The sequence below is a fragment of the Diceros bicornis genome, chromosome 7, assembly GCF_020826845.1.
Source record: "Diceros bicornis minor isolate mBicDic1 chromosome 7, mDicBic1.mat.cur, whole genome shotgun sequence".
Classification (NCBI taxonomy): Eukaryota; Metazoa; Chordata; class Mammalia; order Perissodactyla; family Rhinocerotidae; genus Diceros; species Diceros bicornis.
The window spans coordinates 45,683,880-45,707,501 of record NC_080746.1 but is presented as its reverse complement, the minus strand read 5'-3'; the positions used below and the strand labels follow the sequence as shown (position 1 = coordinate 45,707,501).

The window sequence follows — 23,622 nt, the reverse complement described above, 5'->3', positions numbered from 1 at the left end:
TCGCGCTCTGGCGCGGGGCCGCGCGTGGGGAGAGAGGAGGCAGGCGCGTCCCCGAGCTGCGCCCTCACACTGTCCGCTCCGCGCACCGTGCTGGGCTCGGAGGAGCGGGCGCGCGCCTCCAGTGGAGGTCCGCTTGAGGGAGCGCGCACGCTCCGCCCCTCCCCACCTCCCCGGTGCGTGCCCCGCCCCCTCGAGCTGCGATACGCCGACGGCTCAACATCCGAGGACTTTGGCCCAGAGTAACCCCGCTCGCGTGACCTTTCCCCTCCATTCCGCACCTCCCGCGGCCGGCCAGGCAGGCGGGGGGTGGTTGGGGCGTGCTCCCCTCCCTCCTCCCCTCCTCTCTCCCGAGCATCGGCTGACCGCCTCTGGGCCCTGCGGGCGGCTCCTCGTCATGGCGGCTCTCAGCAAGTCCATCCCTCATAACTGCTACGAGATCGGCCACACTTGGCACCCTTCCTGCGGGCTTTCCTTCGTACACATCACCAGGGGCGCCCTGGAGGAGTCCCTGAAGATCTACGCCCCCCTGTACTTGGTGAGACCCTTTAGCCCCTCCCCCAGGACGAGTTTAGTGTGGAGGATGGGCCGGGGGTGCAGTCGTGCTCTCGAGGGGCTTGGGGGACTCGCCCTGTGTAGGTTTCTCATTTGGAGGAGTCACAGTGTTTTTTTTGGGTGGGGGGCTAGGATGAGGGGAGGTCGCAAGAGGCGGATGTCACAGTCTTACACGAGACGGTGTTCATGGGTCAGCGAGGCGATGAGAAATGGCCTGCAGTGTTTCCTCATCTAATTCCCTCTGTTTTGCCCCTACCCCCTAATTTTTTTTTTAAGGGCATATTTGACAGCACGTTCCTGTGACTTCAGATCTTATATCAGCTTGGGATGACAGTATTGTGGTTTGAGGGTTTTGCAAGTGTTTTTTGCAAGTTCACGAAGTTGACTCCTGGTTGAGATTTTGCGTGGTGATTTAAAGGGTGGCGCCAGTCTTTGGGTCAGTGAAGGTGGTTAGGAGATCTGACTTTATGTCACCTAGGTCCTTTATTACACAGCTTTACATGTAGGGCAATCTAATTTTGGAGTTTTTAATAGAGAATATTTGGAAATATGTGTATGTAGCACTGAGAACTGTTCTTAAGTTTAAGTTTGTTCTTAAGTGTTCTCACTGGCATCTTTTTTTTTCAGTAATTTCATCCTTGGTGTTAAAGATTTATTACTTTGACTATTGAAGTTCATTCTCTCATTTTCTTGCCCAATAGAATCTGTGTCCTAAGAAGGCAGAGATCATATTTTTTGTATGTTTCTTAAAAGTTCCATGTTCAATGGATGGTCAATTCTTACCTCTTATTGAGTAATAATTTGGATTTATGCCTACACGTGTGTCATGGACATATGTATAGTACTTCTTGAGAAGTCTTATTTTTTGTTACAGAGATAGCACAGGAGAAGATGGCAACTTTCTCTCAGCTTGTAGAAGCCAGTTTCATTTTTATCATATAGACTGGTGCTTTTCAAACTTTAACATGTGTTAAGAATCTCTTGGGGAATCATGTTAAAATGGGGGTTCTGATTCAGTAGGTCTGTGTGGGGCCTGAGATTCTGCATTTCTAACAAACTTCTCAGGTAATATTGATGCTGCTGGTACTATTGATGTGCAAAGAGCCACACTGAATAGTAAGGATTTAGAGTAGAGGCCGATAATAAACTTATTATTGGAGTTGGAAATTTCTCCTTTGATTTTCTTTGGCAAAGATCCATGTTTATCTGCTTTTCCACATGAATTGTGGCCAGTCTATAGCTCAGCTTTTTTTTTAATAGAACATCTACAAACATTATTGAGCTCTTGATATGTTCAATAATACAAAAAGATTGTTCCTGCTCTTAGAGGATTATGATGTAGGTAGGGAGAGAGTTTATTTCTGTCATTTCTCTCCCTGAAAATCAATAGCACTTTTATTGTGCCTCATTTATTCATTCATTCATTCAACAACTGTTTGTCGAGTGCCTAATATTTGTCATATCTACAGCCTAGACAATTTATTGGTTATGTTCCATGATAGGGAAGTTCAAGGGAGCTACAGGAACATGGGTTCTTCTATTCTAGCAGGTAGGGTGGGGGCAGGGGATCAGGAAAAGTTTGTGCTTCACTGTTATATCTTCAACTAGATTAAATGTTTCTTTTTTTTTGCTGAGAAAATTTGTCCTGAGCTAACATCTGTGCCAGTCTTCCTGTTTTTTTGCTTGAGGAGGATTAGCCCTGAGCTAACATCTGTGCCAGTCTTCCTGTTTTTTTGCTTGAGGAAGATTAGCCCTGAGCTAACATCTGTGCCAGTCTTCCTCTATTTTGTATGTGAGTCGCTGCCACAGCATGGCTGAAGAGTGGTGTAGGTCCGTGCCAGGGATCCAAACCCGCGAACCTGGGCTGCCGACACGGAGCATGCCGAACTTAACCACTATGCCATGGGGCCAGCCCCTAGATTAAATATTTCTTGAGGATAAATTCTCCATCTTATTTGGGCTTGTATCTCTTACAGCTGTATATTTCAAACTTTGGGTTGCTACTCATGAGTGTAAAGTAAAATTAGTGGGGACTGACCACTATTTTAAGTGAAATAGAAGAGAACAGAAAAAATTAGAGCCCATTGCAGGTACTAAGGATAAGCATTATTTCATGACAGTTTTGTTTCAGTTATAGTTGTATGTGTGGCTGGGGCTACTTAAAAAGAGCAACACTTTGTTCTCTCTCAGTGTTGGATAGTTGTTGATTCAATGTGTAACCCTAGGTGCCAAAAGACAAGGTAGTGTGGGAAGAAGTGGGCTTTTAAAAGAGATCAGGGACATCTGAATTTGAATCTCAGCTCCAACAGTTACTAGCTGTTTGACTTTGTGCATGTTACTTTGTCTGTCTTTGTGAAAACTGAGTGAAATAACGCATTGAAGGTGTATCACATATTTTCTGGGTCATAATAGGTCTTAAATAATTAGGCATTTTTTTCTTTCCTCTTCCTCCAGTGGCACTTAACGTTAGGTGTGAAGTTCATTGAGGGTGGCCTCCAAGGCTCCTTGGAGGAAGTAGCATTTGACTTGGGCCTTGAATAAGGGTGGACAGACATTGATTCATGTAGTAGATATTTATAGAATACTTATTCTTAATGGAGAGGAGGGAGAATAACGTGAATGGAGGCAGAAAGCTAAGTGGTTTTGTAAGAGAAGCAGTACATATATTGATTGGCTAAAACAGAAGTTCTGTGTACAGGAGTTGTGAGTGATAACAACTCCTATTTATTGAACACTTATGTACTTAGACCTTCACGGATTTTATCTTATTTAATCTTTACATGACTGTTTTTTTTTTTTTTTTGGTGAGGATGATTACCCCTGAGGTAACATCTGTTGCCAATGTTCCTCTCTTTTTGCTTGAGGAAGATTAGCCCTGAGCTAACATCCATGCCAGTCTTCCTCTATTTTGTATGTGGGTCATTGCCTCAGCATGGTCAAGGAGTGGTGTAGGTCCACGCCTGGGATCCGAACCTGTGAACCTGGGCTGCCGAAGCAGAGTGCGCGGAATTTAACCACTACACCATAGGGCTGGCTCCTACACAACTCTTGTCTTACTGTCCTCATTTCATAGGTAAGAAAATTGAAGGTTAGAGAGATTAAGTGATTTCCAGGATTCAGAGCTAGGAAGGGAAAGAGACAGGATTCACTTCTAGGTTTTTTTTGACTTAAAGTCAGACTGCTTTTGACTGAAGGAGCCATTGAGATTTTTTTTTGAGCAAGGGGATTACAAGTACAAAATGGTGCTTTAAGATAATGAACCTGGTAGCACTGGGTAGATTGGATTGGAAAGACAGTTTAGGATTTGATGCAATAGATTCACTAAGTGGTGAAAAGAATCAGTTTCCATGGAATTCCACCCTGCAACTTACTAGCAATGTGATCTCAAGAAAATTACCTCACCTCTCTGAGCTTTAGTCTCCTTGCTTTGCAGAAGATAATTTTACCCATCCTTTAGGGCTGTTGTGAGGACTTAAATGGGATGATAGTGTGTAGGCATAGCAGCTGTCACATAGTAGGGTGCTAATAAAGTGTTGCTCTTATGAAAACAGTGCATTCATTATAGTCTCTCTCTCTATCTCCTGTTAGAATGGTGGTTTGTATTCAGAACTAGCACAGTACTTCAGTAAGTGCTTAATAAGTGTCTGAATGAGTGCAGGTATGAATGAATGAACTCATGACTAGTTCAGGAGTGAGGAGAATTTGGCAGGTCTAAAGTAGTGCCAGAGAGAATGGAAAGGAAGTTTTAGAGGCATTTTACAAGAAAGGTGTGTCACAGGAGAGGTATTTCACAGGAAGAATGAACAGGACTTACAGACCGAGAATATTGCAATGGGCAGTGCGAGGACTTGTTTATGCTTCTAGGATTTCAAGTCTGATTGATGCTGTTGCCATCATTGATAGAAGAGGAGAAGTTTTGAAGGGAAGCTGGTTTTGGGGAAAATTTTAATCAGGTGTTTTCTGGAGCCTATAAAATGGGTCTTGTCTATCAGCTTTTCATTTGAAGTATTACTGTGTGTGTTGTACTGAACGGATTCCTATTATTTCTTTCATATTTACTCTCTTGTTCTATACATCTGCTCTCATGCTTCTGTTTCATCTTGGTAGCTACAACTATTCTTAGTCAGTATTCGCCTTCTAATGCTTAAACCCTGTTGAAATGTAGGTGGACTATTCCTTTTAATAGTGAATCTTTGTGTTTTCACAGTTTGTAAAAAACATCAGTTCTCATCATCAGTTCGCTTCATGTAGTTTTTTTAAAAAAAATAATCCTACGAGGGCCGGCCTGGTGGCGCAAGCGGTTAAGTGCGCGCGCTCCGCTGCGGCGGCCCGGGGTTCGCTGGTTCGGATCCCGGGCGCGCACCGAAGTACTGCTTGGTAAGCCATGCTGTGGCGGCGTCCCATATAAAGTGGAGGAAGATAGGCACCGATGTTAGCCCAGGGCCATCTTCCTCAGCAAAAAAAGAGGAGGATTGGCGGATGTTAGCTCAGGGCTGATCTCCTCACAAAAAAAAAAAAAAAAAAAAAAAAAAAAAAAAAAAAAATCCTACGTATGATGTAATATATGCTAACAATTTATGCCTGTACCAAAGATGTATTTCAGAAAGTTATATTTTATTTCTTGAATGTTAGTTATTGCCACGCATTCACAATAAGTGGTACCCCTCGCCACAGACACAGACACGAAAAAGTTGTTAAACTGTTTAAACCCCAGACTACCACCAAAATTAACAAAGCATGGTGCCCTCAGTAATTTGTGGCAGATTTAAAATACATAATTGCCCATTTAGGGGGATGGATTCTATACTGTTCAGGTTCTCAGTTGCCTTCTCTGAGACCGAAAACTTGTGCACTTATCTCGGGTGGTTCTAGACCTTTATTAACTATGCTTTTCCTAGGAGACTTTCTTCAGGAACTCCAGATTAGGGTATTGGCATTTATCCTTAGCTAACTCCAAAGTAGAACCTTTTGCACTTTTGGAAAGGAATGATTTAAAAACCTGCTTTTTTTGTTGAGCTTTAGATGTTTATACCCTTCTTCAGAGTATGAAAATCTTTACTTAATATTTGCTCTCTTTGAACTTTATAATCTAACAGGTTTGTTAGATTATAAAGGGTCAGTTCATTGCCTCTAGACTCTGAGTAAACATGTAAGCAAGAGGCGGAATTCTAGGAATAAAAAAACAACTTATAGACAGTCTCTAGTTAGTTGCTGAAGGCTTGAAAACCACTGACTGTGAAGAAATCAGTTCAGTGATATGGCCTGAGTTTTTTTTTTTTAAATGTTCTCATGCAGTTTTATTTTATGGAAAAAAGGTAATTCTACAGAACTTCCAAAGAACTTCCAAAGTATAACTCCACTTACAAGAGGCAGTTCAGATTTCTGTATTTCAGGGTGGATTAGGAGGCAGGATCCTGGATTCTGGGATCAAATTGCCTATGTTAGAATTCTAGCTCACTACTTATGAGCTGAGTAACCTCAGACAAATTACCTAACCACTCTAAGCTTCAATTTCTGTGTCTGTAGCATTGGAGAAATGGTGAATTTTAAACTCTGGGGGTCCTTGTTAGGATTAAATGAAGCGTGATATGTAAGGTGCTTCTGGCACATAGTGTGGACTGAGTTTTTAAAGGCAATGGTTTAGCAGGTTTTCTAGAGAAAATGAGATCAGCAATGAGACTTTCAAAGTTTTTGGTAATAGGCCATTTGTTTTTGCTGTTTGCTTAAAAAAAAAGAGAGAGACACTGAAATCATTAAGGAATATGAACTGCTGAGAATATCTATCTGGATTATTTGACCTTTGGAGATCATAGAATTTGTAAATATGTGGACTAATCCCTCTTTGATTTTTGCCTGAGGCCTAGTTTGGGGGGGTGGAGGTAAGGGACCCATTTTATCTCTATTTAATAAGTAAATGATGATTCTTACATGTTTTGTTATTATCTCTTTGGAGCTGTAACAGTCATTTGGTCATTTTCTTTTAAATGAGCAATTAAATGATGAGTTTCCTATTTGTTAACATGACAGTTTGTTGAACTTATTTTTACATGCGACTTGTTATTTTTTATCTCATCTCTGTTGAGTACAAACAGCACTGCTAGCATATCACTTCTAATTGAAAGTTGAAGATTTACTGTTACAGTAAACACTTCCTTAACTCACCCATTTTTGTAGCAACTATCTCTGAGTATAGCTAGTCAAATCTGGTTTACTGTTGTTTTCCCCTTTAGTTTTCGTGGATCAGGGATAACAATTAATAAATATTGGAATATAGGATCTAAATAATTATGATCCATTGCTGTTCTTGTTTCTGAGTCAGTAGATTTTTGTTAAAACAGATATTTGGTTGATTTAAAGAAATTTAAAAAGCTTTCAAATCCTTAATAAGTATTTTTCAATGCCAGCATCGTTTCATTTTGCATAGTCACTAGAAAATTCTCTTCAAATCTAAAGAGGTGGTCCTCTATCTGGGAAAGTTTATCCTCTTCAATAAAGTAATACATTTTGGTAGAGAGAGAAGCCCATCTGGAGGAGTGAGGGAGCCAAATCCACAATGGTAATCCTGTGGTGACAGATTTTCCATCAGATTGCCTTCATACCCAACTCTCTAATTGATTCACTGTGATACAGATTATTTTGAATAACCAGACGTCTTATTTGCTATTTAGAAAGTTATATTTGTCATGAACTTTTGACTCTTTAAAACATTTTTTGATTACTTACTGACAAATATTAATGAAAAAATAGCCTAATGGAGGGGAGAGTGAGATTGGGTGATTAGGTTTAGTAATATCTGAACCTAGACTATTAGTATTGGAATATTTGTCACTTGTTCATTTACCAGTTATTTATTGAATCTGCTGTCTGCAGATGCTGTGTAGCAGCTCTGTGCTATGTAGTAAAGTGGAGAGTAAAAAAATGAATGGGATGTACTTCTTATATTGAGAGTGTATAGTCCACGGGAGATTAGGGGAGATTAGGCATGTGTTATCCTATAATACAAACTCATTGAGATAAATACCATAAGGTACAGATAAAATGGTTTGAGAAATCAGGGATAGATCACATTTGACTGGGAGATAAGAGGAAACTTAATGGAGGCGGTGGCATTTTAGTGGCCTTGAAAGAAAAGTAGGATTTGGAAAGGGAGAAATAGGTGGTGGATAAGGGAGAGGAATGGCTTGAACAAAGACATTCAGGTAGAATAGGATATGGTGTGTTTTGGGAAACGGCAGTTGGAATTTGGACTTTCTTTGATGTAGTAGGTGATCACTAAAGGTTGCCGACAGGGGTTAGTATACTTGAAGTTGTTTCATAAAGCTTAATCTGACAGTGGTATATAGAACTGTTAGGTTTAGTGACATATAAAGTAGGAGGAAGAATCAAATGAAGCTATAGGATTTTAAGCCTTGTTTATTGGGATGTGTGGAAGGTAGTGCTTTAGGAAAAATATTTTCAGTGAAATACGCTGGATTGCTTTGGGGCATATTGAGTTTTAGCTACTAGTGCAGCATCTGAGTGGAGAATGACCAGGAGACATTGAGAAATGCAGAGCTGCTGTTCTAGGGAGAAGGTGAGGCTAGAGATTTAGGTTTAGATGCCATAAGATAGAGATGAAAGTTGAAGCTATGGTAGGTCAACAAGGAAGAGAGGTTCTTAGGTCAACAAGGGAGAGAGTTCAGAAAGAGAAAAAAACTGGAGGAATGCTCATTTTTGTAGTAGAGGGGAAAAAAAAAAAGAAGCAGTCAGAGAGTCGTGAAGAGGTTGAGAAGAGAGTAGCAGAGAAGTCTTGAGCAGGGAGTTTTGGGAGGTATTGTTAAGAGGTGGGAAGAGCATGGGCTTGAATTTCAGTCCTGCCACTTAATGGCTTTGTGACCTTGAGAACCTCAGTGTTCTCATCTATAAAATGAGAGTAAAATAACTATCTCATATCCTTTATAAGTCAGCGCTTGTTATTCTTGGGCTCAGAACTCTCCGTTGGCTTTCCATTTCAATAAAATGTTAAATCTTTACCGTAGCCTATAGAGCCTTATATGATCTGGCTGTTGCTTGTTTGATTGCATTTCATACCATTTTCCTCTTATTTACCTCCATCCATATGTGATTGCATGATTTATTTTATATTTTTGAATCTAAGCTTTTAATTTAGAACAGAGAGTTCTTGATTTCTGGAGAATATCTTAAATTGGACAACAGATTGTAAAAAATAAACATTTCTAAGGAGTGAATGAATATAAGGTGGTTTCCTCTTTTTATGAGTTATGACTGAGAAAAAAATCTTGCCTCATATTTGTGCATAAGCAATATACATGTAAGTAAGTGCTTTTATTGATTATGACAAGACAACCTGGATTGAAAGGCTGGAGCACCAACTTATGTTTCATAATTCTATCTGTATAAGCTTTGATAGTGATAAAAAGTGTGGTAAGACTTTGATAATAGATTTATAATTTATTCATCAAATATTTATTGGATATCTACCAGGCTCTGTGCTAGGTGATAATTAGGAAAGAGGAGTTAATTGAAGTGACTGCCTAACAAAGAGCTAAATAAAAAGTTTTTGGAAAGTCTTTTCAAAATGTGTTGGTAAATTTCTTGCCTTACTTGTATTACATATTGCATTACATAGTGAATGTGAAAGATATGTTTACAGCCCCAAGGACTATACGAGACACATAGTAATGCATAATATTAGTTGATGCTTTGATGATTAAGGGTCTTTTTTTTGTTGTTTGAGGAAGATTGTCCCTCAGCTAACATCTGTGCCCATCTTCCTCTATTTTGTATGTGGGACGCCTCCACCATATGGCTTGATGAGCAGTGTGTAGGTCTGCGCCCAGGATCCGAACCTATGCACCCCGGGCTGCTGAAACAGAGCATGTGAACTTAACCACTACACCACCGGGCCGGCCCCTAAGGGTCTTAAACTATTTTATTATAACATAGTATCGTATGAAAGATTTGTTTGAATCTCTATTGAACTGAGGTCAAACTTTTAAATTGTCTTTTGATTAATCACTAATCTTAGCTTTCTTTCTACTAATTGATCTCCTCTAAAAGAATGGTGTGATTTGGGATTTTTTCCTTCATGTTTAATATGAGATGAATCTGTTTCATCTTGGGAAACTAGGAGTATAGTTAGTGTTTGTTAATGAGCCTGATTTACTAGTGAATCAAATTAGTATTGTAAATTGATAATACAAATTATATATGAGACTCTCTTTTTCCTCATAATTATACTTGAGGGGAATCAATAATTGAAGTGAATGAATGCAGATTTTAAGTAATTTTGCTTTTGGCAGCATTGAAAAATGTTTAGTAAAATGAAATTTTGTCTGTAAAGAAGTATGAGAGCAGAAAAGAACCTTAGATCAAGTATCATCAGATTTGACCAGGTGCCTTTTATAAGAATGCTGAATTTACAATGTTTTCAACTTGTTATTTATTTTGTTGAGTCTTTTGGTTCATTATATGTGTCAGGTTGCTTTGGTTTCTTGATTCCAACTAGGTCTTTGACGTTTGGATTGTGATTAGTCCAGTTTTCGAGTTGCCTTTGAAGGATTCTCTCTCTATTGGTGGTGATGGAAGGAGCCTTATTCTGATGATTCTTGATTTCTAAACCTTGAAGAAAGTAGATGTGGGACCATTTTTTTCAGACCTATATTTCAGAAACTCTCAAGCCCAGGAGACACTGAATTAATCAGGATTACACTGCATTTCGGAGTGTGCTCATAGTTCCTTTTGGAGCCCGTGAAGTGTTACTGTAACTGTATATTTACTCTGATTCTGCGTTTCCTCTCACCCTCTTACCTCATTTCATTCTTCAGATATTACGGATTGCCTACAATGTGTCAGAAATATAGGGGTATGGGGAACAAGATGTACATGGACATTACAGTTAAGGAGGAAGATAAAAAAAATATACAAAAAATTTATTTCCTCTGTGATAAGTGCTATTAAGAAGTACAGGGTGTTACTAGAGAGTGTTATCAGAGGACTCTTTCTAATGTGGTAGATGTGGAAAGGCTTTCCCAACGAAGTGACATAGTGAGTATGTGAATATGTTTAAGTGAATATGTATTAGACTTGAGAGAAATAAGAAGCAATTACTTTATAGAAAGGAAGATTATTTGATGATTTCTTCAACCCAATCATTTGGGTTTGGAATTTGATTTCTTTCCTTTTGACTTGGGCTTTTACTTAAACTTGGAGTCAGAGGCAGTAATAAAACATCTCAGACCATGCAAATACCTTGATTAACAGATTTTCTGATATTGAACCTCCCTTCTAATAAAATCTATATTTTAAATTAAGGTAGTCAGAAATTTTCAGTTACAAATGTTAGAAAAACTGTTGTAACCTCTATTTGCCTTCACCCATTTGAAGGTAAACGAGGGTTGTTTTAGACAAAATTATGAGGTCTGCGAAGTTAAGCATCTTTTTTAAAGCTTTCTTTTTCTGTGCTCTTTTTTCTTTTTCCCATGGTTAAATTTGTGGTTAAATTTCCTTTCTGGTTCAGGTAGATGGTCAGGGTTATCCCCATCAAAAAATAATAAGGAATTGTATATCTATCAAAGAGTTGATGGGCTAAGACTTCAGTACAGTGAGTTTTAGCAAATATGTGAGTACAAGTGCAGTTTAAACCTTTTGAGAATGGCTTTGTCTTCTGTTAATGGAATTTTATATATCAACAAGTGGTGAGGCAGTTTGGTATGTTTTAGTCAGCGTAGTCCCCTGATACTTGTGATTTCTTCTCTTGCTCAAATTGTCTCTACTTCTCTGACTTAAATTCTTAGTTTGCTTGAGTTCTATTTTAAGGATTCAGTTCGGTACTCCCAATATTCTTATTGGACAGACTGGAATATATGTACACACCTTCTGTTCTTCTGAATAGAGTTCTTCAATAAGTGTATTATTAGAAATTTTCTTTATTAATTAACGTATTTCTTATTAGAGCCCATGATATTTGTACTTAAGTGTGCAGAAGGTGGCAAAATATGAAAAATGTTTTAGTTTAAGATTATAGTATTGCATAGTGAGTTATATCAGCAAGTTTAAGTAACAGGTGTGTGTTTTCAAGACTGACCTTACATTACCCAAAATATTGATATTACTTACTCAGTTTGGAACATGGCTATAGTATATGCAGGGCTTAATCTGAGTCTTGTTCTTGGTCATATTTTGTCTCAATATTATATCTAAAGTATATTTTCAGGTTTATCTTTAAAGCCTATGTCAATCTTCATATAAATTTGAAAGTGGCCCTTTTATTGAGAGTAAGGATATTATAAGGCTTTAGTCATCACTAAAGTGTGGTGGTATGATTTTCATTATAGGGGGACTTTATAATAAGTAGCTAAGGAAAACGTTTGAAGATTTGCTTGTATTCTCTGGCATGTATTATTTAAAAAGTTGCCCTAGGTGGGTTTTTTTTTTTTGGTGTTGTTTTTAATAAGCTGGTTGTCTGTATGTGATGAGGCAGCATGATGTAGTGCATTGGGAATAAGTTACAAGAGCTGGGTTTTTCTTTTGTTCTGCAATTTATAGTATGCCCCTTAGTTTTCTCATTTATAAATAGATAATATTCCTGCCTTAACTACTTCAGGACTTGCTGTGGGAATCATATGAGATAGTGCATATGTAAAAGCTTTGAAAACTGTGAAAAGATATGTAAATATTGGTCTCTCATACTTGGTTTCTTGTCTTTTTGTTTTAGATATTTAAATTTGGCTTTTGTAGTTTGTAGTTTTAACCTTAAAAGTAAAAGTGTTGGAAGCACACACGTACTATATATATAGAGAGAGAGAGAGAGAGATAGAGAGAGACTTATTATAAGGCATTGCTCATGCGGTTATGGAGGCTGAGCAGTCCTAAGATCTACAGATGACAAGCTGGAGACCCAGGAGAGCTGATGTGTAGCTTCAGTCTGAATCTAAAGGCCTAAGCAACAGTAGAGCCGATGGTGTAAGTTTCATTCCCAAAGCCAGCAGGCTTGAGACCCAAGGGGAGCAGATGTTTTATTCGTGAGTCCAAAGGTCGGAAAGGACTAATGTCTCAGTTTGAGGGCAGGCAGCCAGAACGAGTTCCCTCTTACTCAGCTCTTTTGTTCTATTCAGGTCTTCAATTCATTGGATGAGGCCCACCTACATTAGGGAGGGCACTCTGCTTTACTCAGTCTACTGAAAATGTTAATCTCATCCAGAAACACCCTCACAGGCACACCCAGAATGATATTTGGCCAAATAAATGTCTGGGCACCAGGTGGCCCGGTCAAGTTGACACATAAAATTAACCAGCACAGGAGCTGGCCCGGTGGCGCAGTGGTTAAGTTCGGTGTGCTCCGCTGCAGTGGCGGCCCAGGGTTCACAGGTTCAGACCCTGGGCATGGACCTACACGCTGCTCATCAAGCCATGATGTGGGGCATCCCACATGCAAAATAGAGGAAGATGAGCATAGAGATTAGCTCAGGGCAAATTTTCCTCACTAAAAAAAAAAAAAAAAATTAACGAGCACATGCAGTATAAATTTATTTGTGACAGTCTGTCTTGTCACTTTATATATTTTGATTTCTTCTTTCCTGATCATTAAATAGTCTTCTAAAACTAGGTTATATAAATATAAATAAATAAATAAAGTGTATATTTTAATCATAGTGCTATTATGTCCCTTGTGTTTAGCTAAGTGTTTGTATGCATATTTGGAAAATTCATAAGAAATTAATTAACATGGAATTGCTTGATCAAAGCATATGACCATTACAACATTTTTGCTATAAAATATGAGGTGTTTGATGATGTCTGATAATGATTTTATACATATGTGCATGTGCTCTTACAATTACTACATGATTAGTACAATTACTGTTACGTTATTTGGTTAGATCAGTGCTTTCTAACCTTTTTTCTCACTGTAGCATGCTGTGGTGTTCATAGAAAATGATAATAATTGTGTGGCATGCTAGGGAAAACTGAGATGGTTATCACCCTGCTCTGTTACCCTAGGCCTGGCCTGGCTACCCAGACTGCTGAGAGGATCAGTATTTCGGCCACTTGTAAACCCTGGTTAGAGGCTCTGAGTTAGAGCACAGTGATGATTAGGTCCTAGGTTGTTTCCCACATTTTATGTCAGATTTTCCCTGTTTCTCACAATACACTGTACAGTTGGTCTACCAATATTGCAAATATGTACAGTTTATCCACTTTATTGTTAATGAACACTTAGGTGTTTTGCAGTGTTTGTAATTATAGATAGTGCTATGAATGTAACTTTTGGTGGAAATAAGCACTTATTTCTCTTGGATATATACCTAGGAGTGGAAATGCTGGATCATAGAATAAGTACACATTTAATTTCATTAGATAATAATGGTTTTCCAAAATAACTGTGCAGTTTTACATTCCCACCAGCAATGTGTGAAGTTCCAGTTACTTTATTCCCAACAATACTTTGCATTTTCAGTTCTTTTTATCTTAGTCATGCTAGTGCGTGTGTAGTGGTATTTCACTGTGCAATTCTTTGATGACTAATGATGCTGAGCATATTTCATATGCTCATTGATCATGTGGATGACTGCTTTTTTGTTTTAATTGAACTTTTTGTTTTGAGATGATCGTAGATTCTTATGCAGTTGTAAGAAATGATAGATTCCCTGTACTGTATCTGGTTTCTCCCAATGATATCATCTTGCAAAATGATAGTAAGATATCACAATCAAAATACTGCCATTGATATAATCAAGATACAGAACATTTCCATCACCACAAGGATCCCTCGTGTTGTCCTTTTATAGCCACACCCATTTCCCTCCCACTTACTCCCCTCCTCTTAACCTGAGGGGCAACCATTAATTTACTTTTCATTTTGTAATTTTGTTATTTCAAGAATGTTATATAAGTGGAAACATGCAGTATGTAGTCTTTTGGGATTGGCCTTTTTCACTCAGCATATTTCTCTGGAGAGTTATTAAGATTGTTTCATATATCGCTAGTTTGTTCCTTTTTATTGCTGAGTAGTATTCCATGGTATGGATACACCACAGTTCTTTATTTTTATTTTTATTTTTTTTATAATTTTATTTATTTATTTTTTTCCCCCAAAGCCCCAGTAGATAGTTGTATGTCATAGTTGCACATCCTTCTAGTTGCTGTATGTGGGATGCGGCCTCAGCATGGCCGGAGAAGTGGTGCGTTGGTGCGCGCCCGGGATCCGAACCCCGGGCCGCCAGCAGCAGAGCGCGCGCACTTAACCGCTAAGCCATGGGGCCGGCCCGACCACAGTTCTTTAAACCATTCACCTCTTGAAGGACTTGGGTTGTTTCCTGTTTTTGACTATTACAAACAAAGCTGCTATAGATATTTGTGCACAGATTTTGTGTGAACATAACATTTTCATTTCTCTAGGATAAAAACCCTGGACTGCAATTGGTGGGTCAAATGATAGTTGCTTGTTTAGTTTTTTAAGAAACTGTCAAACTGTTTTCCAGAATGGCTGTGCCATTTCACATTCCCCCCAGCAATGCGCGAGTGATCCAATTTCTCTGCGTCTTTGTCAGCATTTGGTGTTTTCAGAATTCTTTTTAATTTTAGCCATTCTGATAGTTGTATAGTGATAGCTCATTGTGGTTTTAATTTGCATTTCCTTAAAGGCTAATGTGCTTATCTGCCATTTTCATATCCTCTTCAGTGAAATGTCTGTTTATATCTTTTGCCATTTTCTAATTGGATTGTTGACTTTTTTTACTGTTAAGTTTTGAGATTTCCTTATATATTCTAGAGACTAGTCCTTTGCTTGATATGTAGTTTACAAGTATTTTTTTCCCATTCTGTAGCTAGTCTTTTTATCTGCTTAATAAGTCTTTCAGAGAGAAAAAGTTTTAATTTTGAAGTGTAATTTACAGTTTTTCCTTTTATGACTTGTGCTTTTAGTGTCATGCCTAAAAATGCTTTGCTTAGCCTTAGATCCCTAAGATTTTCTCCAATTTTTTTTTCCCTAAAAGTTTTGTAGTTTTATGTTTTAAAGTTATGTCTATGATCCATTTTGAATTAATTTTTGTATAAAATGTGAGACAGGTTGAGGTTTATTTTATTTTTTTTTTTTAGCCTATGAATGTCCACTTGCTCCAGCACCGTTTGTTGAGGCGGCTACCATTCCTCCATAGAATTGCCTTTTTACACCTTGTCAAAAATCACTTGGATGTATTTCTAGGTTCTCTATTCTGTTTCGTTAATCTCTTTGTCTCTCCTTCTGCCGATATCACAAAGCCTGATGCTGTAGCTATATAATAAGTCTTGAAATTGGGTAGACTTGTTCCTCCCACTTTATTCTCTTTTTCAAGGTTGTTTTAGCTCTTATAGTTCCTTTGCTTTTCTTTATAAATTTCAGGATAATCTTGTCTTTATCTACAGAAAGCACTCTGGGATTGTGACAGAAATTACATTAAACCCATTGATCATTTTGGAGAGAATTGATATCTTTACCATATTCAGTCTTCCAGTCCATGGACATTTATTGATATCTTCTTTGATTTCTTTCATCAGCATTGTGTAGTTTTCAGCATACAAGTTCTGTATGAGTATTGTAGATTTTTCCCTAAGTATTTCATTTTTTTGAGGAGTTATAAATGCTATTGTATTTTTAATTTCTGTGTCTATTTGCTTATTGCTCGTATATAGAATATGAATGATTTTTGTATGTTTATCTTGATTTATACTTTATATTTTCCATTTAAAATATATTTTACTTTTCAGTTTAGGAATGTTTTTAAGGCATTATGAGTATTTACCTCAACATTTGGAGGTTACTCATCGTATGACCCACGTTGTCATTTCTTGGTGTATATTTTACCCATTATATCTTCAGTAAGTTAAAGTGTCTTCTTTTCTGTCCCAGAAATTATATTTTTGTAAAGGAGCCAGTAAAATGCTAGAGTTTTTACTTTAATTTTAAAATATCTGCTGTTATTCAGTAGCTTTCATGTAAGAGCTAATTTAAGTAGGAAAAGTTGGTTGGATTAAACAAAAAAGCCTTTCTCTTTCCAGATTGCAGCAATTCTCCGGAAACGAAAATTAGACTATTATTTACACAAACTACTCCCTGAGATCCTACAATCTGCTTCATTTCTGACCGCGAATGGTGCCTTGTATATGGCTTTCTTTTGCATTTTAAGGTTGGTACTCATAATCACCACTGGAGGTTAATACAAGTTCCTTTGTTAAAACTGAAACAAACATGTTTATAAAAATGTTGTGCAGGTCACTGCTTGTATATTTTTTTCTCTTTGTGAAATGACATTTATTTATCTCAAAGAAAGCTTGTAAACCCAAGAGCTGTGGGCCTCTTGGCCTAAAGATGTAATATGAGCTTCAAATTATTGCTGTGATTATATAGCAAAAGTGCTTTAATATATCATACATACATTTTCTGAGGCCTACCTATTTACCAAGTTGTTGATGAGGATTTCTTAACTTTTCAGTTTCATAGATCAGGAATTCAAAGCAACTGTCCATGATATAGGTTAGGTCCATATGCAGTGAACAAACTTGAAAGGGACTATAAAATGCTTGTGTTTATATATAAAACAATAAGTTAACTTCTGGCATATGCTACTGATGAAACTTTTGCTTATGATTCAGTCTTATGTACATTATCTGGGGGGCCAGCCATGGCTTAGCAGTTAAGTGTGTGCTCCGCTGCTGGTGGCCCGGGTTCGGATCCCAGGCGCGCACCCATGCACTGCTTGTCAGGCCGTGCTAAGGCCGCATCCCACATACAGCAACTAGAAGGATGTGCAACTATGACATACAACTATCTACTGGGGCTTTGAGGAGAAAAAGGGAAGAAAAAAGGAGGAGGATTGGCAACAGATGTTAGCTCAGGGCCGGTCTTCCTCAGCAAAAAGAGGAGGATTGGCATGGATGTTAGCTCAGGGCTGATCTTCCACACACACACACACAAAATAATAATAATAGTAATAATGATAATAATAATATATACATTATCTGTCACATGCTTCATACAATGTACATGTTTTTAGAATTCAGTTTTTAGTGCTGTGATATACCTAACATGTTTATTAGATACTTACTTTTTATCTTTTTCTCCATTGATTGTTGAAAACCCAAACTAGTATTTTTTTAGTCTGTCAAGTTAAAATGGTCACTTCATGTTATCCTCATATTAGTGTTACCGATTAGTTTCGCCCAAAGTGGTTCTGCAGGTATATTTTACCTGCAATTAAAAATATAATTTCCAAATGTATTTTACAGATTTTTTCCCTCAGAACATTAATATTGATAAACTTCTAGATTGTGCAGAAAATAATTGATAAGGTTTATAATATTGAGTAAAGCATGCCTTTAAATTCACTTAAAAATCTGTGTAAGAAACTCTTTGTCATGTGGTCTCTGGAAAGTTTCTAATGCTTGTTAAAACTCTAAAAATAAAGTTATTGGATAGTTAGGTTTAAAACATTGCAATAATAGTAAATTGCTATTACAGCATATTTCTTTATGTTCTATGAACCTGTTTGGTTAAGTTGTGGAAACATAAAATACTTATAATAAGTTAACATAGGTGTTCCTCCTGTAAGTGACTCATTGAGTTATTTTCCTTTAATTTTACGTTCAATAACTTGTGAAGTCCTCTGTGGATTTTATATTGGAGGGAGAACCACCTCGTCTTCTCAGGCAGAAAGTTTCTGATGTCCTTCATTTTGGAAATACCCATGTTATTTATGATCAGTAGGTTTTCTAATTCTTTTAAAGCTAAGCTTTAATTAGAAAGATCATTTCTTCTGTGATTCTTGATCCTTATCTGTATGTGTATATATTTTTTCCTATAATGCATCATTTAGCAATTGACCAACTTTATTCAGATAATTTCTTATAATTTTTATGTGCTGCTTCTGCCTTTCTTAGGAACATGTTGTCTTTGAAAGGAAAAAAATCATCCTGACATCTCCAAATTTCTTTTTTTTTCTCTTTAAAAACCCAGTGGGGCTGGCCCGGTGGCGCAGCGGTTAAGTGCGCATGCTCCACTTCGGTGGCCCCAGGTTCGCAGGTTCGGATCCTGGGTGCGCACTGATGCACTGCTTGTCAAGCCATGCTGTGGGGGCATCCCATATAAAGTAGAGGAAGTTAGCCCAGGGCCAATCTTCCTCAGCAAAAAGAGGAGGATTGGCATTGGATGTTAGCTCAGGGCTCATCTTCCTCATACACACACACAAAAAAAACCTGAAGCAGCTAATCGCCATTTATAATGTGTGAGACACTATGCAGATTCTTACTCTCAAGGGACATATTCTGGTAAATGAAAAATGATATATACATAATTAAAAAATATGAAATACTTTCATAAGTGCTATAAGAAAAAGTTATCAAGGGTTGTAGAAGCAAAGGAGAGACATTTGTTGAATATCATGTGTTAAAAATAGTAGTAGTAATAATAATAATTGTAATAACAGCTAACTTTTTCTGAGTACTTTCTATGTGCCATGCATGGTGCTGGGGAGTATCTCATGTAGTCCTCATGGCAACTGTATGGGATAGGTAATATTATTATTCCCATTTGATAGATAAGGATATAGAACATCTATAGAGGGTTTGCATAGTGAGCAATATGGATCCAGGGAATGTCTGAATGAATATGACTGGCTAAATTATTGGAAGGAGAGACACCTGTTAGTTTGCTGTTGCAGTAACCTGAGTAAGAGATTGTGAGGGACTTAACTAAGGCAGGGGCAGTAGGTTGAGAGGAATTTGAGAGATAAATTGCATATGGAAAAATTTAAGGGAATGATTTAGTGTATGGGGTAAGGGAGAAGGAGAAGCCAAGGATATCTCAAGTGTCACACCTAGACAGATAGGTAGTTGTTGATGCCATTAACCTAGGAAAGTAGAGGAGAGAGAAAAAGTTCATGGGGATAGGGGAGAGAGAGTTGTATTTAAGTTGCTGTGGGACGTTTAGTTAGAGGGTGGACTGAGAAGGGGAACTTTTTCTCTATTCATAATATCTGAAATGACCAACTAGAAATTTCACACAAACATTCCAAATTTGAATTTCAGGAAGATACTTGGAAAATTCTACTCATGGAGTCCTGGCTTTGGTGCCGCTCTGCCAGCATCTTATGTGGCCATTCTAATTGAAAGAAAAAGCAGGTAAAATTTTATGTAGCTACGTGTTTAATAGAACTGATTTACTATCCCCCACCTGACTAGAAATTTTTTTTTTTTGCTTATCATTTATTGTAGTCCAGGGTTGAGAAATACTTCCACATGTATTTTATAGTCTTGCAAATATTTGATAGAAAATTTAACTTTATACTAATACTATTGTTTATGTTTATTAAGCTGTTAAAGATGCTTTAAGCCAAGTTTGCTATGATTTATTTTTAGCACTTGAGTAATGTGATAGCATTTTTGAAGTTATTTGCTTACTTTGTAACAGAAAATGTTGAAATGAGCATCTGTGTAACCATCACCTAGAGTCAACAGTTGTTGACATTTTGCCATTTTTACTTTATTTTATGTGCTTGTATGTATAGATATGTGTGGTTTTGTGTGTGTGTGTGTGTATGAACCATATGGAAGTACATTGTAGACATCATGACACTTTACTCCTAAATACTTCAGCATGCATATTCTAAAATAAGGATACTTTCCTACATAATTACAACACTGTTATTACACAGAAGAAAATTAGCAGTGATTCCATAATACTGTCTAGTCCACCTTGTCCTAAAATGCTTTTATAGCTGTTTTTTTGAACCAGAATCTAGTCTAAGTTTATGTATGGCATTGTATTTCTTTATCTTCTTTTTTTTTTGTGAGGAAGATTAGCCCTGAGCTAACATCTGATGCCAATCCTCCTCTTTCTCTTGAGGAAGATTGGCCCTGGGCTAACATCCGTGCCCGTGTTCCTCTACTTTATAAGGGATGCCACCACAGCATGGCTTGACAAGTGGTGTGTCCGTGTGCGCCGAGGATCCGAACCCACGAACCCCGGGCTGCTGAAGTGGAGCGCGTGAGCTTAACTGCTATGCCACTGGGCCAGCCCCCTTCTTTATCTTCTTTTAATCTAGGTTAATCTCCCCACTTTTTCCCCCCATGGCATTGACTTATTGACGTGGCCAGGCCAGTTGTCTTGTTGTATATAAAACATTTTTGATTTTGTCTGAATTTTTTCCTCATGGAATTGTTTAATTGATTCCTTTATCTCATGTATTTCCTGTTAACTTCAAGTTCGGTCTAAAGACCCATTAGATTCAGATTAAACATCCTTGGTAAGAACATACTTCATAGATGCTGCTGAGGCCTTGAGGAAGTCCGTAGTTCCAAGTGGTTCCAAGTTTGAATATGTAATTTAAAGTGGTAATCACTAGATCTTTTCCATAAATCTATTGTTTATGGTGAATTAGAGGAATGGATTTTCTAACCTTCCACAATTCTTGCTTTGCTGGAATGAACCTCAATTCATTCATGACATCACTATTTGTGTCATTGTGTATGTATGTGTGTGTTATTCTTTAGCAGGTTTGAGTGTCATATTTACTTGATAAAATATTGCAGAAGTTTTCCTCCTTTTTTCTTGCTCTGGAATAATTTAGTAGCAATGAATATTCTGGCCTTTGAGTATGTGGTCGTTCCTCTGTGAAACCTCCTGGGCATGGTGACTCTTTGGGTATGGTTGTTCTTAGAAAAAGTTATCAGTTTCCTGTATGGAAATTGGTCTGTTTAAACTTGGAACTCACTCAATGGAGAAAGAGTTTTAGTAACTTTCTCTAACAGCTAGAAAGTTATCCATCTCTTAAAAATTATCAATTTCCCAGAAATTATCCATTTTATAAAGATTTTTATATTTGCATAGAGTTGTACAAAGTAGTCTGTTATGACTTGATTGAATTTTGTTTTCAATGGTTATTTCTCAACTTATTTATTTTGTATAATTGTGCCATTTCCCTTTTTTATCAAGTTAGCTGCTAATTTTGTTGATTTTGTTTTTTAATGAATCATCTTTGTTATTAGTTCTGTTTTTTGGTTTTCTAATTCAATTCTTGTTTTTATTGTTTTCTCCTACTTTCTTTTGACTAATTTGCTTTCCTTTTTAAAAGCTTTTTAGTTTGATGCTTATTTATTTTTATTCTTTAAGTTCTGTTGATATAACTGTTTAAGGCTATAAATATTCTTATCACTGCTTTAATTATATATCCCATAGATTTGGATATGTACTATTTTCATTATCAGCATTTTCTAGAAATTCTGCAATTTTAGTTTTGTATTTCCCCTTTGATATAAGAATTATTTAGTAGAGAACTTAAGAAGATGGAAGGGCCTCCTTGTTATTAATTTCTACTTTTATTGCATTCTTATTTGAGAATGTTGTTTGTAGTATTTGCTCTGTATGAAACTTAATCAAGTTTTCTTTGTGGCTTAATTTGTGCCCATTTTTCTTGACTCTTTTATGAACACTTGAAAAAAAGATGCATTTTCTTTTATTGGAGTTCAAAGGTTGATGGATAGCCATAAGATCTATGCTATAAATTATGTTTTTCAGATTGTATCTTCATTTTGAGGTGGAATTTCTAGCATTAAAAAGTATGTTTTTCATTTCATTTAATGCCTTTTGGCTTGAGGTTTTTAGTTACTTTTCTTTCTTTTTGCTTGCCTTTGCCTAGTTTCCCAATCTTGGCACTATTGACATGTTTTGGGCCAGGTAATTCTTTATTTTGGGGAGGGCTGTCCTGTGCATTGTACTCATACATACCATTAGCACTCTCTTCCCCTCCCCACCACCAAATTGAGACAACGGATGTTTCGTGGGAAACATGTCCCTATGGGACAGTGTAGTTCTCCTTTGTGGAGAACTGCTGATCTATGTTGTTACTAATTTTTTTGTCTGGTTTTATCATTTGCTGAGAGAAAGGTATTAAAATCTCCAACTGTGGTTCTAGGTTTGTCTGTTTCTCTCTTGAATGTTTTCAGTTTCTGTGAAGATTTTATTGGTATATACACATTTATGATTGCCATTTCTTCATGATTAATTGAACCTTTTATCAATACGAAATGTTCCTCTATAGCCCAGATAATTCTCTTTGTTCTGAATTCTGTTTTATTTGATATTAATATTACTATTCCAGCCTTCTCTTACTTACTGCTTTGCATAGTATATATTTTTCTTTCCAATTAATTTCAACCACCTGTGTCTTTATATTTAAGGTGTATTCTTTGCAGATAGTATATAGTTGGGTCTTGGTTTTTAAAATCTATTCTGCTAATTTTTGCCTTTTGATCAGATTTTTTAGTCCATTAATATTTGGTGTATTTATTGATATAGTTAGATTAGGTCTACTGTTTTGTTTTCTGTTTTTTTTTTTCTTTCTCTGTTCCTTTTCCTGCTTGCTTTTCCATTATTTGAATTTTTATTTTTTGTAGAACATGACACTGTGTGTTACTTTTTTTAAAGACTTTATTTTTTTGGAGCAGTTTTAGATTCAAAGCAAAATTGAGGAGGAAGGTAAAATAATTTGTCATATATCCCCTGCCCCTACACATGCATAGCCTCCGTGATTATCAACATCCTCCAAGAGTGGTACATTTATTACAATTGATGAATCTACATTGACACATCATTATCATCCCAAATCCATAATTTACATTAGAGTTCACCTGATGTTATACATTTTATGAGTTTGGACAAATGTATAATGATGTGTATCGACCATTATAGTATCATGCAGAATAATTTCACTGTCCTAAAAATCCTCTGTGCTTGCCTATTCATTCCTCCTTCCCCCCAGTCCCTGGTAACCACTGATCTTTTTACTGTCTCCATAGTTTTACCTTTTCCATAATGTCATATAGTTGAAATCATATAGTATGTAGGCTCTTCAGATTGGCTTCTTTTACTTAGTAATATGCCTTTAAGTTTCTTTTTATGGCTTGATAGGCCATTGCTTTTTTAGTGCTGAATAGTATTCCATTGTTTGGATGTACCACAGTTTATCTATTTACCTATTGAAGGATGTCTTGGTTGCTTCCAAGTTTTGGCAGTTATGAATAAAGCTGCTATAAACA

At 37.0% G+C, this 23,622-nt stretch overlaps 1 protein-coding gene across 4 annotated transcripts in view; it reads left to right on the top strand.

Annotated features, from left to right (window-relative positions):
• Window positions 1–248: 248 nt before the first annotated feature.
• TMEM135 (transmembrane protein 135) overlaps window positions 249–23,622 on the top strand; it is a 232,122-nt gene continuing 208,748 nt past the window's right edge. For 3 of the 4 annotated variants that reach the window (XM_058545447.1, XM_058545446.1, XM_058545445.1), the window contains exons 1-3: window positions 251–535; window positions 16,591–16,718; window positions 19,615–19,707. In XM_058545447.1, the coding sequence (XP_058401430.1) occupies window positions 395–535; window positions 16,591–16,718; window positions 19,615–19,707 (362 nt within the window). In that variant the 5' untranslated portion in view covers window positions 251–394. Of the gene's footprint in view, window positions 536–16,590; window positions 16,719–19,614; window positions 19,708–23,622 lie in introns of all 4 variants that reach the window. The other variant, XM_058545449.1, reaches the window with a different exon arrangement.